The sequence below is a fragment of the Hippoglossus hippoglossus genome, chromosome 7 (genome assembly GCF_009819705.1).
Source record: "Hippoglossus hippoglossus isolate fHipHip1 chromosome 7, fHipHip1.pri, whole genome shotgun sequence".
NCBI classification, from domain to species: Eukaryota; Metazoa; Chordata; class Actinopteri; order Pleuronectiformes; family Pleuronectidae; genus Hippoglossus; species Hippoglossus hippoglossus.
The window spans coordinates 26565873-26582527 of NC_047157.1; the positions used below are offsets into that span (position 1 = coordinate 26565873).

A 16655-nucleotide genomic window follows, 5' to 3' on the forward strand; every position below is an offset into this window, starting at 1 on the left:
TCCCTTCACAGTTTGATTCATTAAATTAAAAGTAAACTGACTGATGAAAAACACAAAAAGTCTTTGTTGTCTCCACATCGAAGTGAAGGAAAACTGACGCCATGATAAAATAAATATGAACCCTAAAACTGATCCAGTTTCTTCCTAAAATAATTTTTTTATTCAATCATTGTGCTTTTTAAAATGTTTAAGTTCAGCAGGTTTATATAGTTTGATTAAACACAAATGTTTAGGGGTAACATAATACAAACTTTTCTTATTTGGTCCAAAAAAGTTTCAACTCAACAATTTTATTGGGAGAGACTCAGTAAACTCACCAGCAGAGGGAGCTAATTTCTGTCTGAAAATTATTGTAGTATTAAATTAAAACCAGATTTTGACAAGTTGAAGATCGTTTATCAGAAAATAAAGTTATGCATTTTTAAGTGTTGAATATTCTCTGTGGATTTAATTGTTATAAACTGAATATTTAAAAAAGGAGAATCAATCAATAAATGAACAAACTCAGCCGATGACGTAAATACAGAAAGTGATGAAGCTGGTGATTAATCAAATCAGAACAAAGTGAAACTGTTTTCCAGATTAGATATTTGCACGTAAACAAAATGTAAACATCTAATTATTAACAAACATTAATCTCAGAGTTTCTCGGAGAAAAATGACGTCATTTCTGTCTTTATTGTGTTTGACGACGATCAGCTTCAGGAAAATCATCTGTAAAGTAACAGAGCTTCGTCTGTGGGTCTGTGTGTAGTGTTAACCCCGCCCACCTCCACCACCATCAGTGGAAACGACGCCCAGATTAAAAACAGATTCTCGCGTTAAACTCGTCATCAACTTCAATCGATCCGGAGACAAAAAACCCAACAACAATACCCCCCCCCCAAAAAAGTCAAACAACAAGAAAAACACCAAGAAGCAGCTCGACTGAAGCAGGAACACAACTTCCCATCATCCACCTGGGCTATGATCCACACACACAAGCAGAAGAACATTCAGGACGCCGCCGCAGGACGTCGTCTTCAACGAGACGCCTGCAGCAGGACAGTTTTGGCGAGAACAAACATTATGATTACTGTGATTGGTGAATTAACGGTGCTCCGAGCAACGAGCACATTGCCGTCAGCTCCCGTCAACCCTGCTCGCCAAACTGATTAGAGTTCAGCACCTTCACGTGATGGGACGGGAGCTGGTTCGGTCATTTAAAGCAGAACAAAGACGACGTTGGCGTGAACGTCTCACCGACCAGACGGCGTATGGCTTCTGTACAGATGAGAGGAAAAGGCACCAAACACACAGTCCGTCTGCAGACCAGCGCCACAGCACGGACAGCAACCGACAGGAAACTTGTTTGATCCGCGAGACGTTTTCACTGTGCATCAAAATCAACCCGCCAACGACAACCCCCGCCTCCAGGTCAGAAACCAAAACGATCAATGGAACGGAGTCATGAGATCAGCTGATAAATAATCATTCAATTTAAAAAAGGTGTGACACATAAAAACATCCATGTTGAGTTCGAACACAAAGTTTTGATGCGATCAAGTATTTTTGAACAATGTAGGATTTAAAATTTAGAAACTGATGATGAGGATTAAAATCACTTCAACACGACGTCACATGACCGACAGGTGATGACCTCGTGTTGCATCATCACATCATCTCTTCTAACAACCAGTCACATCCACTGGTCATGTGATGTAAACAGGAAGTAGATTGTCTCCTCTGCAGTTGGTTGCTTAGTAACAGAAAATCCTCTGAAGGAGGAACAGTGATGGTGAAGAGTCAGAGCAGGGATTTCTTTTCTCTGAGCGACGACGAGGTGGAACTGTTACTGACAGGAAGTGTTAGCGATGCTTTGTGTTCAACACTGGTGGTCGAGTCATGTGACTGATAAGAACCAATCAGGAAGTGGACGTGGGCATCTCAGTTTCTGTTTGTCCAGACTAAAGCACAAACCCAGAGTTTTCAAACTAAAACGAGACCACCAGCGTTTATAGAAGTCTCTGATTCAGAGGCTGGAAAAGTCCAGAGTGGTGTGATTGGCAGGTGTAACCATAGCAACGGTGGTGAGCTTTAAAAGTAAAATGTAAAAGTGTGGGCTGGAGCGTCTGTCTGGTTAACACACCAATCGTCTTCATCGTCAAAAACTTTACAACATGATCCTATTGTGAAGTTTTAGAGTTTAACCATCTACGTCCCTTCTCAACAACCGATTATTTTGACTTTAGGAGTCGTCATGGAAACTGCGATGGACATGTTTCTCCGTTTTCAGACTTTTTAGAAACTGGGCGCCGAATGTTTCGTCTCAGTCTTGATGTTCACGACCTGAGCTGCAGCTGTTCGTGTGTCGGCTGCACAGTGAAAACGTTCGATTGGTTCATCTTCAGTAACAATGATAATCAATATGTATCAGCTTAAGGCTTCTCCTCTGTTCATTCAGTTAGTTAAGAGTTTAAGGCAGAGAGGGCGATTACACAGGAGACAGACAGTCAGATGGTGGTAAGGGTATCTGAGACACAACATCTCCTTCCTCCTCCTCCTCCCCCTCCTCATCCTCCTCCTGCTGCTGATGTGCTTTCAACAGTGGGACTGTGATTTGGACGGCAGGGGGAGGAGTCACGCCATCTCCATTTTCTCTGAGGACGGTGAGGAAAGACATGGAGTTAGTAATTAGAAGCAAAAAGCAGAAGGAAGGAAGAAACATCTGGATCGTTGCCCTCCTTCTTCACCTCCTTCATCTCCTCCTCCTCCTCCCACAGAGGGGGGCAGGCAGAGTCGCAGCTGGAAAGCGAGGAGTTTGTCACCTCCTCTTTTGTCCTGTCAATCACAGGAGGAGGAGGAAGGAGGCGGCATAGACCCATCAGAAAGAGGTGAGTAGTTTTAAAAGATGAGGAGGAAAACAAAACGTCTCCTCCCCTACCTTCACCATCATTACATGTTCTCAGAGGAAGGGGGGTAGGAGGCGTTACGGAGGAGGAGCACATGAGCAGGAGGTCAAAGATGATCGGGGGTAAGGTGAGGAGAATGATTCAGCGAGCAGAAGACCTTTACAGAGCGAGAGGTGAGAGAGAGCAGCAGCAGATGAAACTCAGCAATTTGACCTCTAACTCCGACGAGAGAAGACAGGAAATGAGCACCGCCACACAGAGAGCGAGAGCGAGAGCGAGAGCGAGAGAGAGAGAGCGAGAGCGAGAGAGCGAGTCACTTCACCAGCACTGACTTTGGCAGAAACGCCTCCAATTCATCGTCTCCACCTGTCCTCGGCAACACCGACGACGACGACGACGACAACGACAACGACGACGACGATGACGCGGAGCTTGGGGATGAGGAGCTGCCGCCAGGCGCTTTGGGGAGGCTATACATGTAGACGGCACCGATGACAAGCCCCGCCCCTGCTGTGAAGAGCAGGTCCACATGGAAACTGAAAAGGTAGATGGACATCACCGTGGAGACGATGATCGAGAAGGATGTGGCGAAGCCCTTGAGGATGTTGTCGGCGTACTTCACCACCACGGCCACCAGCAGCCCGCCGAACGCCTGGTTGAAAATGACGCACCACACCATGTCGGTGTAGCCGAACAGGAATCCACGCTCGGCAACAGCAGGGCCGTCATTCCACCACAGTCCCAGCATGCCGAGCGCCATGCCGAAGATCCCCAGCTGCACGTTCCTCACCCAGACGGAGGCGGAGCTCCCCTTCAGGATCTTCTCAAAGTAAACACCAGCGAATCCCGACGACAGGCAGCTGATCACGACGGCGATCAGACCCACCATGTAGTTCTGATTGGAGTTGTCCGACGCCTCCTTGTTCCCGTCCTGCTGCACCTGCACAGGAAAGATCGACCAATCCGCTCAATCATTGATCAGCCGTCAGTTCACTCACACACAAAATAAGATCGATCGATCAGAATTTGATGCTTCATTACTTTCAGGAGCTTCCTAACACGTGTTCACGAGCGACACACCAATGTCACAATACTGATGTTTGTCGACATTTAACCTGATCAACGTTCCCATGATTCACTGTGTTGACATAAACACTGACACGGCGTGTCCTGGTGTAACTCGAGTGACAGGCACTGGATTCGCCCGATGGCCTCTGCAGGTAAGAAACACTGAGGCTGACGTTCTCCTGCTGCCCTGTATGTGTGCAGAGAAGGTTGAGGCAGTGCAGAGTAACTCCTGAGTGTAAACAGCCTCCGTCTATTTTAATATCGTAGTTTGGGTCAGAAACTGTTGGTTTACCTTTCAGAGCGCACGCGTTGTACTTTCAACACTTTCATACCACCTGCAGGCTTGCTGCTGTCACGACGCCCTGTCCTCACGTTACCTTTCCCGTCTAAACTGATCTCAAACATAGCTGATCGAGGTGCACCTGTAACCACGGTTACCTTCAAAATGCTCAGAAAACCAGAGACAGAAAAGAGAAATTTACATAAAGTAAAAAAATTATAATAAAAATAGATAAAATTAACACTTGAGACGGGAGACAGGTGAAGAGATGGGTGACAGGAGAGGAGACAGGAGACAAGTGAGGAGACAGGTGAAGAGATGGGTGACAGGAGAGGAGACAGGAGACAAGTGAGGAGACAGGTGAAGAGATGGACGACAGGTGAGGAGACAGGAGACAAGTGAGGAGACAGGTGAAGAGATGGGTGACAGGTGAGGAGACAGGAGACAAGTGAGGAGACAGGTGAAGAGATGGGTGACAGGAGAGGAGACAGGAGACAAGTGAGGAGACAGGTGAAGAGATGGGTGACAGGTGAGGAGACAGGAGACAAGTGAGGAGACAGGTGAAGAGATGGGTGACAGGTGAGGAGACAGGAGACAAGTGAGGAGACAGGTGAAGAGATGGGTGACAGGTGAGGAGACAGGAGACAAGTGAGGAGACAGGTGAAGAGATGGGTGACAGGTGAGGAGACAGGAGAGGAGATGGGTGACAGGTGAGGAGACAGGTGAGGAGACAGGAGACAAGTGAGGAGACAGGTGAAGAGATGGGTGACAGGTGAGGAGACAGGAGACAGGTGAGGAGATGGGCGACAGGTGAGAAGACAGGTGAGGAGGCAGGAGACAGGTGAAGAGATGGGCGACAGGTGAGGAGACAGGAGAGGAGACAGGAGACAGGTGAAGAGATGGGCGACAGGTGAGAAGACAGGTGAGGAGACAGGAGACAGGTGAGGAGATGGGCGACAGGTGAGGGGACAGGAGACAGGACACAGGAGACAGGTGAAGAGATGGGAGACAGGTGAGGGGACAGGAGATGAGACAGGTGAGGGGACAGGAGACAGGACACAGGAGACAGGTGAGGGGACAGGTGAGGAGACACGTGAGGGGACAGGAGAGGAGACAGGTGAGGAGACACGTGAGGGGACAGGTGAGGAGACACATGAGGGGACAGGAGAGGAGACAGGTGAGGAGACACGTGAGGGGACAGGAGAGGAGACAGGTGAGGAGACACGTGAGGGGACAGGTGAGGAGACACGTGAGGGGACAGGAGAGGAGACAGGTGAGGAGACACGTGAGGGGACAGGAGAGGAGACAGGTGAGGAGACACGTGAGGGGACAGGAGAGGAGGCAGGTGAGGAGACAGGTTAGGGGACAGGAAGTACCTGTACGATGGCGACTCCAGCGAACAGCAGTAGCAGAGAAACCCACTGGACTTTGGACAGAGACTTTCTGAGCATCATCACACTGAACAGAGCTGTGGTGAGGATCTTCAGCTGATACGTCACCTGAGGGACAGAGACACGTTATTATAGATGATATTTTATACACTCATCCAACATGTAGATTCATCCGCAGCTGAAAATAGTCCCCTGCAAATACACATTTTCCTCCTGTGGTTGAGAAAAGCTACAGTGGCAAAAACTAAAAAAAAATAAAACTACTTATGTGTGATTAACGTCCAATGGGCTAACAGCTACAGACAGGAAGTGATAATCTGCTGGTTGATAGCAGGTGAAAAAGTAAGACGTGTTGAGCGGGTCCTGTGGGCGTGGCCTGTGTCAGACCTGGAAGGAGGCGGCGGGCAGGTTGGAGATGGCGACATACTGCAGGTTGTTCTGCAGCGTGTAGATGAGTGAAGGTACGGAGAGTTTCAGAGTGTCCTTGTACTGAAACACGATGGAGTCGAGCAGGAACAACACCGTCTCCTTCACGTTAACTGAAGACAGAGAGAGACGTTCTATCACCGGCCTCTGGACGCTAACGTCCAAACACAGAGACACTTCACATTCATTTTGGAGGAAGTGGAAAAAGACTGATGGTCTTTATATACAGTCACTGATGGTCTTTATATACAGTCACTGATGGTATTGATCGTTTCCAATCTTTAAATTATTTTTCTTTATTCATCATTATTGTTTGAGTCAATAAAACATCAGAAAACAAAACACCTGCTTTATTCATTCAAAGATACGAGACGAGAAAATGATTCAGCGAATTCAGACCTAAAGTCACCGAGAACAATCAGTGTGTCTGACGAACTTACATTTCTTCTGCAGCAGGATGATGAGCAGACACGTCAGGACCTTCAGGATCTCCGCCATGACCACGGCCGACGTCGTGAAGAAGCGCTCACCCGGCAGCGTGCGGACATATCGGATGCTGAGGATGAGCGAAGCATTCTGGAACACGAGCACCACCAGGCTGACGTACTTCAGCCTTTTGTTGACTGCACGAAAACAAACACACACATCAGACGTCTAATGAGAAACCAGCACGCCGACATGTGACCACGACATCGAGCAGTTGTTTAGTTTGAGGTCACTTCTACTTCTCAGTAAAGAGTGTTATGGGGTCCTGGGGGTCGGGGGGGGGGGGGGGGGGGGGGGGGGATAAGCTGCTCCTACAATGTTCAACAAAGAATCTTTTGGGTAACATTTCATTTAGATTTATGAAAACCGTTGAACTCATGAAACATAGCAAGATTTACAACAAGACATTTTATTTTTTGTCATCGGATCAAAGCGTCGCCATAAAACAGGAAGTTGTTTCAACTCAACCAATCTGCCCCAAGCGTCAGACGGACATAGCTCACTTGGTCGACAGCAAACTGGACACAGGACAAGAACTGATGTCCACAGTTTGTGATGGTTGAGGAAGTGCACAGGTGAATTAACAGGCAACTAACCGACAACCCCAGATGTTCACCAGAGTGCGAGGGCTCGTTCAGCTTTGATTTAGAAATGAGTTTTTGTATCCATCACTGCGACTCGTCCTCACAAACTCTGACTGTTTCACGTTAACAGGAACAAAGTTTGTCTTATTCTCTTCAGACTGCGTCAGCCTTTATTTACCTGACGGTCACGTAACAACACAAACCTGGAGCAGGCCAGGGTTCGCCTGCCTTGCTCAAGGGCGTTTCAGTCACGGAGTGCTCATTGTCCAACCGTCAAACCAGAGATTCAAGATTTACAAGATGTGTCTCTAACCTCTGACATGAGCTGTGAGGAGACAGACTCCTGAGCCTGAGGGAGGGAGTTACCTGTTGACAGGTGTGTGTGCGTGTGTGTGTGTGTGTGTGTGTGCGTGTGTGTGTGTGCGTGCGTGAGTGAGTGACAACGCCACCAGCTCTCTAACAACTGACTACTGAACCACACCTGAAACACACACACACACACACGCTAACACGCTAACATGCTAACATCCGTATCAACGTTAACACACACATAGTAACTGTTACACAAACACACACAAGCACAAACACACGTAAATACACTCTTTCACACACACACACACACACAAATACAAGTAAACACACACACACACACACACACACACACACACACACACTGCCCCCCTCCTCCAGCGGGCCGTGGTCTCCCCGGCTCTCGGCTGTGTCCCTCCCCGGCTCACCTTCACTCTGGCCCCGGGTCGCTGTCTTCTCCTCCACCTCCTGCTTGTGCTTCTCTCCCCCCATGCCTTCGCTCCTTCCGTCCGACCGGACCGAGCCTGCTCCCGGCCGCCTGCGCTGCTAACACCCCGCTAGCCTCCCAGCTAGCCCCGGCTCACGGTTCAGACCCAGCCGGAGCACCGAGCACCGGGGGAGAGCTTTCTGTTTCAGTCCGGGATAGGGTGCTAGGAGAGGCGGGTCCGAGCGGGGCTGAGGACCGAGGAGACGCGGGGGAAGAACCGGGAACATGAGAGTACGAGTCACCGTGGAGGGTCTGAGGTGTCCCGGAACCGAACTACAGCTGAGATCCCTCTGACGACAGGAGGCGCCACTCTGACGGGAAAACACACAACAGGAAGTACTCGGGCCTTTCAGCGAAACACTACAGAGTACAAATACTACTACTACTACTACTAGTCCTGTATTCAAAATATAAGCAGTACAAATTTAGTAACAAGAAAATAATAGTAATAATAATAATATAACTTTATTTTTTAGCATCTGTCAAAAAAAGTGAAAACATTTATTATTATCGGATAATTATGTTTATTATTGATTAGTAACGCTGATGAGTTTACAAACTGCAGTTATATATAAAATGTAGAAATTTAGAAGTTCATTCTGTTGTGTTTTGTTGTCATGTAGTGATTTGACATTGTGTTTTTCACTGTAAAAATGTGTTTATGTTTCTATTTTACCTAAGTATGTTTCTCTACTAATAATGTTTTCTATCTATAGTGAAAGTTGTATTTTATGTACTTATTCTCCTTTTCTATTTTTTTGCCTGTTTATTGTATTTGTATACTTTCCCACGTTAGGGTTCTGACCTTCTGCTGCTGTAACGAGAGTTTCCCTGACACGGGATCAATAAAGTGGATCTTATCTTATCTTTATGTCTGTTAAACTGCTTTCAGACCTGCACTGAACTCCAGATAATCATTTAGAGTCAGTTGCTCTGGACATTTTCTGAATGTTGTACATCAGTTACTTGAGGTGCAGGTTTGAACAGATTTGGTGCCTGAATAACCAGTCGGAGTGAGACCTCTTCCTCCTCCTCCTCCTCTCTGATCCTGCAAACAGACCCAACAATCACATCCTTGTTCTCCCTCATGTTGACCAGGGGCGAATCCTATTGGCTGCTGAGTGACACCTCACCTGTCAGACGTGGCTGGTGTCGAGCGCCGCCTGTTGGTGGAGGAGAGAACCACAGGCTGAGGCTTTTTAACATGAAGCTGCAGGTGAACTTTGCCACAGGCTGAATGTTCGGATGAAACTAGTTCACCTGGAAAATCCAGTGCAGCTTCTTCTTTATCATCACTTTAAATTAAAACAATACTTTAATAATCATGGATTTATTGATTAAAGAAAAATAAAAGATGTGTTGATAATTAAAATATCTGTTGAATAAGAGAACGATTCTTCTGACAAACGTGACTTCAGAGAGTTTAAGAAATCAGAGATTCTTTCATGAGACACTTCAAACCCACTGAGATCCAAGATCCGCTGAGTTGGTTCCTCGTGTTTATCTACGTCATGTTCTACGTTTGTGCATCAGAAAATACACTGAATGCTCCAAAATTAAATATATCTGAAACTATTTAATATTAAAAGAATATTAAACCAATTACTAAGCTACTTTGAGTATTTTTTTTTATCTGACTAAACTTTTTCCCCATGCAGTTATAAAACCTCGCCAGTAGGGGCACTGCAGCACATTTGCTTGTGAAGAGACTTTACTGTTAAATCAAGAACCAGGACACGATGTGATGAAAACAGAAACTTTTATTCAAACATCGGATCTTTTTTCTCTTCATCCAGATTCTTATTTAATGTAAATAAACAAAAACAAGTGACAGACGAGCCACTTTGACCTTTGACCCCTGAACAATACACAAGTACTTACATGACGAACCTGAGACCTGATCCTCGTCAGAACGGAGGACGCAGGTGGAAACTCAGACTAAAAAACATTTCTTCTTCGATGTTTCGTGTCTGAATCACCTGCAGAAACGTTTCTGTCCGTGAGGACACTTTTCTGTAAACGTCTGAGTCGTCTGAGCAACGGGAGGAAAATGGAGAAAATCCAGAGTCAAACATCCACAGACCAGCTGCAGTCCCCCCCCCCTTTGGCACAAAGGTTTTACTGAGAAAACATCAGTTTTCTTATTTTCATAAATTATTAATAAAGTGATGAGGTTTACTATAATATAGGCTAGGCTATAAATATTGCATAGTTATTTAGTCTTTTTAGTCAGCAAAATAGCTAGGTCCATGAAGCTAGCATTTAGCAAAGAGTGGAAAGGCTCCGTTTCAGATGGAGCAGACAATATCCAGTATGGCGGATTCTGCATCGTGCTGGCTGATCGTGATAACAAAGGCAGATCCTTTATCGTGTTGGCATCAGATACTGGTAGTGGACCACGACCGAGGTGGCAGCTGATGATGGATCCTAATGGCGGCAGTGGACAATAACTGTGGACTATAGTGGCATCCGATCTTGATGGTGGATCATGATCTTGCTGGCTGCTGACCATGGACTATGATTGCAGCAGGACTGCTCGATACATAGTATTTCTCCTCAGACACTTGACCATTAATGACATTAATCCACCAATTCACTGACCTTCAGTTATACTTCAAAATGTTTACCCTAATCAATGCTGCTAAAACCTTTATCTTGATGTTCTCCTTTACACTTGACATCCATTGCACTTCTGTCCGTCCTGGGAGAGGGATCCCTCACATGTGGCTCTCTCTGAGGTTTCTACGTTCTTTTTTCCCTGTTAAAAGGGTTTTTAAGTAGTTTTTCCTTACTCTTGTTGAGGGTTAAGGGCAGAGGATGTCACACCATGTTAAAGCCCTATGAGACAAATTGTGATTTGTGAATATGGGCTATACAAATAAAATTTGATTGATTGATTGAATACCTGAAACACTCCCGTTGATGTTGTTGAAGATGCCAAACAGACACATCCACACCGTGAAGAGGACATATCTGATGATGTCATAAGCGATCCAGACTATACCCCATCCTTTGATGAGTCCTTTGAAGGTGTGATCAAAGACCATCCAGAAACTCAAGGAGATCAAAGTCAAAACACAGAAATACCTTGTTGCAGGGCACACACACAAATGGAGTGTGACAGCATGCATAGTACTATTGAACGCAAAATAGTTATGGATAACTTCACCCCGAGAGACTACGTCATCATGCGTGGGAAGCACTGCCACACAGGGTACAGGTGCCAAACGAGCCGATAGCATGGATAACAATGTTTCCATGTGCTCTGCCAATCAAGGAGAGAAGGTTCCAGGACCTCCAGTCAATGAAACACGTCATGCCCGTCGAGTGTCATCACTTCTTTGACAATTTGCCACATTAATAGGCATCAGTCAAGAACCCAGCAAAGAAGAGCTGGAAGGAGAACTGAGGAGATGCACATGCCTCCTCAGCATTATGTTTAGTTAGTTTGTTAGTTATGCTTTATTGTTGACAGAGTTGAAGGTTTAAAATTGCTTAAGTCACCAAGGCATGTTCAAAAATTTGCCTAAGTCATTTATTCCTCTTATGTTACATAATTGACAGACATCGTTATTAGTATGTCAATATTCATCTATTGTCATAACCTTTTTGAGTGAAATTATTAATAAATATCATATATTCAATATTTAAGAGGGTGACGATATACATTTTTGCTGAACTGATCAAAATAGTGAAAAATATTGAAGAATATTTAAATCCGTATATGTCTTTTGTATTTAAACCAAGGAGGTGAATATTCTCATTTGATCTCAAATGTTGATGATTTGTACAAAACCGGGTTTCTGTTCGTCACGCGTTCATCACGTGTTCCTCCATTTTCCTCATGTTTACAACAGACGACGTGAAACTATCAGTAAAGTGACTGAAAAACAAAATAAATATTCTGATCAATAAATAACCAAAGTGGAGGTCAGTCTCGACCAATCAGACATGACCTCTGAGTCTGCTGCGTTCAGATAAATAACCAGACTTAAATAAATACTTCTCTTCTTCCTGCAGCTGCTTCACTTCCTCCGTACATTCTCTCTTTTTACGGGTTCGTTTGCGCCGGCGTCGCTGTTTGACAACTCTGCCGCTGAGTTCAAGGACACGTGAACATCAGGGATTTCAGACGTTGATTTTGAGGCAGAAATAAACAGTTTGATCCTCCAGCAGTTAAAAACACGACCTGCTCCTTTAAAGTCCATTGTGAGGTTTTAGTTTCTGTCGCCGCCCTGCTGGCTGAGCCGTGCCAGCCTGTGGCGTAAAGAGTTCAGTGACGTTCAGGGACGCGTGTCAGAGGGACTGACTGGGCAGAGAGATGTGGTCGTCCTGCAGGTCCCCTCCCCCCTCCTCCATCCAGGGGTGGTTCAGGATCTCCTCCAGCGTCGGACGCTCCTCTGGACGGTACGAGAGGCACCAGCGAATCAGAGACTGGCATTCTGGAAGAATGGTGACATGGGGTCGTTGTTAAAGGTGATGCAATGTAAGAAAAAGGTTCACATTCAACCCAATCAGATTTCATCAGGTCAGAGTGATGGGCGGAGCCTGTGCTCACCTTTGGAGACCCGTCTGGTGAAAATGGGCGTGGCCGCCACAATCTCCTGGTCACGCTCGAATGGGATATCACCACAAACCATGTCAAAGAGCAAAACGCCAAGAGACCAGACGGTGAGAGAGACGCCGTGGTAGGACTGAGACTGGATCCACTCAGGAGGACTGTACACCCGAGTACCTGAGGAGAAAGATGGAGGGGCGTGTCATTACATCTCTGGTCATGTGACCTCCGTGTGATCTCTCCACAGGTGGAAAAGCTCCGCCTCCTTACCTTCGAACTCGCTGTACAGCGTCTCTTTGAGCGGAGCGCCTGAGCCGAAGTCGATGATCTTGACGTCAAGTGTCCTCGTGTCGACCACAATGTTTTCGTCTTTAATGTCTCTGTGCACGATTCCGTGAGCGTGTACGAACTGCAGCGCCTCCACGACCTGACGGAAAAACCTGAGGGAGACAAGCTGAACTTTAACAACTCAATATGCAAAGTGCCTTGAGATAATGCATCTTGTGATTTGGTGCTATACAAATAACAGACTGAACAGAGTCATGGGCTGAGCAGCACCTGAGCGCGAGGTGTTCAGGCAGCGCTCCCCTCTCAGTGATGAAGTCGAACAGGTCCTGACACATCGGTGGTCGCTCCAGCACCAACAGGAAGCCCTGCCCCTCCACCTCGAACCAGTCCAGCATGGAGATGACTCCTTTGTGACCTTCGACCTCCGAAAGCCGCTCCAGCAGGGCTACCTCCATGGGAACGGGGCTACCGTCGCCGGGCTGAGGGGGCAGAGGATTTATAATCATCATCACCAACGTCGTGTCTGTTCTTCAGTTTATTCTCTGATTTCCTGCTGTAAATGTGATTTATTTAATTAAACTTTAAAACTTCAAAGTTTTCTGTTACGACTTCTCCTGTGGGGGATTTTTTTTATGTCACTAAATGTCAGTTTGGTTCCTCTGGATATTTTTTTCTGAGTCATCGTCTGCAGGTGTTTGTCCAGGTGCTTTTATTGTGAAGGAGGAGGTGGTGGGGGGTCCCCAGGTTATGTTTGTTACAGAGGGAAAATCCCAGAGTCACAAACAGGCCCATGACATCACAGGGTAAACACCTGCAGCTGTAATTCCCCTGAGAGTCCAGCAGAGGGCGGAGCTTCTACTGTATCAATATTTGTCCTGAACATCACAGTTTGAATATAATGAACAAATTAAATACATAATCAATATGATAATAACTCACCAGTCTGGCCCATTGCTGAACTCTGTCACTGGAAACCTGTTTAATGGCAACCTGCGCAGACAAAGAAGGAAAATGGTGTTTTACTATATATAATGAAGCATAAAAACAACCTTTAACTATGACTTTGAATCTACTTAAATATAATATACTGAAATAAAGTCGCGGCTGTAGACTTTTAAACAGTGTGCTTCAGTGTTATGTTTTAGATAAATGTACATATCTTTATTTAATCTTCTTATTCTCTCTTTTATTTTCCTTCTCTCTGGACGTTAATTTCATGTAAATTGTGACAAAAGATTTTGTTTACTGCAAATACAAGAATAAACTAAGAAAGAATAAACAAAACAAAAAGATAAAATAAAACATGTAGAAATGAGCAGTGTGTGTGTGTGTGTGTGTGTGTGTGTGTGTGTGTGTGTGTGTGTGTGTGTGTGTGTTCTGACCTGCAGTCCATCACAGAGCCGGTGGCCTGAGAACACAGAACCGAATCCTCCTCTGCCGAGCAGAGAACCACAGTGATACTGGCTGCAGAACGGTTCCTTCACTGAGGATGAGAGAGAACAACACGATGAGAAAACACGTCAACACTCTCTCTCTCTCACGCGCGCACGCACGCACGCACGCACACACACACACACGCACGTCTTTATATCCACCTGCTCCTGTGGTTGTAAATAAAATACCTGAGCTGCACCTAAACCTCAACAATGAGGAAAGTGGACGAGCTGATGAAGTCAGTGAGACGTGATTAAAGTTCAGGGAACACACTTCATATTTACTCTGATTCAAAAGTTTCTCTTTATATTAAAATTATTTTTTAGAGAAAACAAAACATGAAAGCGTATTTTTCTAATTATTTATATTCAATTAATTAAATGAACAAATTCATCTCCACTGAGAACAGGTGTTGGTTAATGTTGTATCTAAGTTGTTGTGTTTAAGATGTAGTTGTGTAGTTGTTCTCACTGTGTCTCCCTCTCTCTCCCTCTTGTTCCTCAGTTTCTGTGTTGTTGTGTTTGTGTTGTTGTGTAGTTGTGTAGTTGTGCTCACCCTGTTTCCCTCTCTCCTCCTCCTCTTTAAACTCCGTCGCTCTTTTCTCCAACATGTCGGGGGGGTCTTTCTGTCTCTAGAGGCGGAAGCACTTCATCCTGCGGCGGCTTCACCTCTTCACCTCTTCACCGTGTCCCTCCGCCGCTCAGATGTTAGACCCGTTGAAACGTGTTGAAACGTCCGGCGGGAAATCGAACCTGTGAACTTATCACGACTCTGATCAACGGCGCCGTCTGTTCCGCCTTTATATACGTGCTCCTAGGACCACGCCCACTCAACTATCTGTTGTCCAATCAGCATCGAGACGTGTGCTCAGTGTTTTGAACCGTCCAGCCAATCAGATTCAAGCTTCAGTTTCTGCAGCTTTATGAATATTAAACACCCGCGAGAGGAATTCAGAGAATTCAGAGCTAGGCGCGCGAGCTGCTGCCGGGAAACACACACACACACGCACACACGCACACGCACACACACGCACACACACACACACACACACACAGACAGACACACTAACACACACACACACACACACACACACATACACAGACAGACACACTAACACACACACACACAAACAAACACACGTACACACACACAGACAGACACACACACACACATACAGTTATGCACTCACACACACAGTCATGCACTCACAGTCATGCACTCACACACACACTCATGCACTCCCTCACACACACAGCGTAAACATAGGTAATGTTACCTAACCTGAATTAACCTAACCTAACATGATCTAACCTCTCGTAAACTTGAGCTAACTCAAGTTAACCTAACCCAAACTACCCTAACCAACCCCATAGGTTGGAGATACTTGGTATAAGTTTGTGGAGACGACCAGATGTGGACATGCAGCCGTAGGTTCTTAGGACGTTAACAACCAATGAGAGCTCACAGGATACGTAGAGTTAAAAACAAGTGAATCTCTGAGGACCTGTCAAAATGTCCTCACAAAGGTAGAAGTACAAGAACATGCACACTAGTTCCTCTGCTTGTTTCCCGTCCAGGTCTCAGACTGAAACTGAGGACCCCCCCCCCCACACCACCACCACCACCCCCCCCCCCCCCCCCCCCCCCCCCCTCACCACCACCACCACCACCATCACCCCTGGTGTTTGATACTCGACGTCCATTATTTCCTCATACGTTCTTGAAAGTGTTATGGATATAAACTTGTGATTTAAAGTAAAAACAGAAAACTGATAATTCTGTTGGTTAAGTTCACTATTGACTCCGGATGAATTTCCAGTAAAGATTGTGTGAATATTACTGTGAATATTTATTCATCACTGGGAACTTTTCTCTGTCTCGTTGTTTGTGACACTGACGACTTTGATCAAAGTTTTGTTTCGCAACAGTTTTTCTGCAGGAAACAAAGAAGAAGCAAATTTTTTTAAATAAACTGGAATAAAGAGTCTCCATGTTACAGTATTGTCTTGAGGGATGCTGTTAACGTTTTTTTTTTTTATCATTTAAAAACAGGATGGGGAATAATATTATAACTCAGGCTTGGCAATAAAATCATAATTATCATGATATCATTTTCTTCAGTAGTAATAAAACAAAAATTCAATATATACATATACAAAGTTCAGATTTGTAAAATTTAATATTGTTTAGTGTAATATTTCTGGGAATTGAAAAATTAAATTGTTCTCAACAGTTGCGGGAAAAAATCTGTCGTTACAAGATTTTAAGAAATAATGATTTGACATTTATCGTGATAATTAACAACATCCATGAATTAAAGTTATATGGTGATAAAATGTCCAGCCTTATTAAAACATCCTGAAATTTCCACTATCAGCAAATATGTTTAAAAAAGGAATCTGTCAATGACTCCTAAGATGTCGTTATCAAAACCTTTTGTTAAAGAAATGTAA

The 16655-nt window shown here is 45.2% G+C and overlaps 2 protein-coding genes across 2 annotated transcripts; both read right to left on the bottom strand.

The window, feature by feature from the left end:
• Positions 1-2315: 2315 nt before the first annotated feature.
• slc35a2 (solute carrier family 35 member 2) lies at positions 2316-8237 on the bottom strand. Its single transcript, XM_034589972.1, has 6 exons — positions 7864-8237; positions 6497-6679; positions 6018-6169; positions 5616-5738; positions 3308-3831; positions 2316-3262 (listed from the first exon to the last, which is right to left on the bottom strand). The coding sequence occupies exons 1-6, from the start codon at positions 7925-7927 to the stop codon at positions 3205-3207; spliced, it is 1104 nt and encodes a 367-aa protein (XP_034445863.1). The 5' UTR covers positions 7928-8237; the 3' UTR covers positions 2316-3204.
• Positions 8238-11497: 3260 nt separating this feature from the next.
• On the bottom strand, positions 11498-14990 carry pim2 (Pim-2 proto-oncogene, serine/threonine kinase). The gene is made up of 7 exons (XM_034589969.1): positions 14758-14990; positions 14151-14251; positions 13708-13758; positions 13039-13247; positions 12751-12920; positions 12481-12657; positions 11498-12364 (listed from the first exon to the last, which is right to left on the bottom strand). Exons 1-7 carry the CDS (start codon positions 14810-14812, stop codon positions 12219-12221), a joined length of 909 nt encoding a protein of 302 aa, XP_034445860.1. The 5' UTR covers positions 14813-14990; the 3' UTR covers positions 11498-12218.
• Between the last annotated feature and the right edge of the window lie 1665 nt (positions 14991-16655).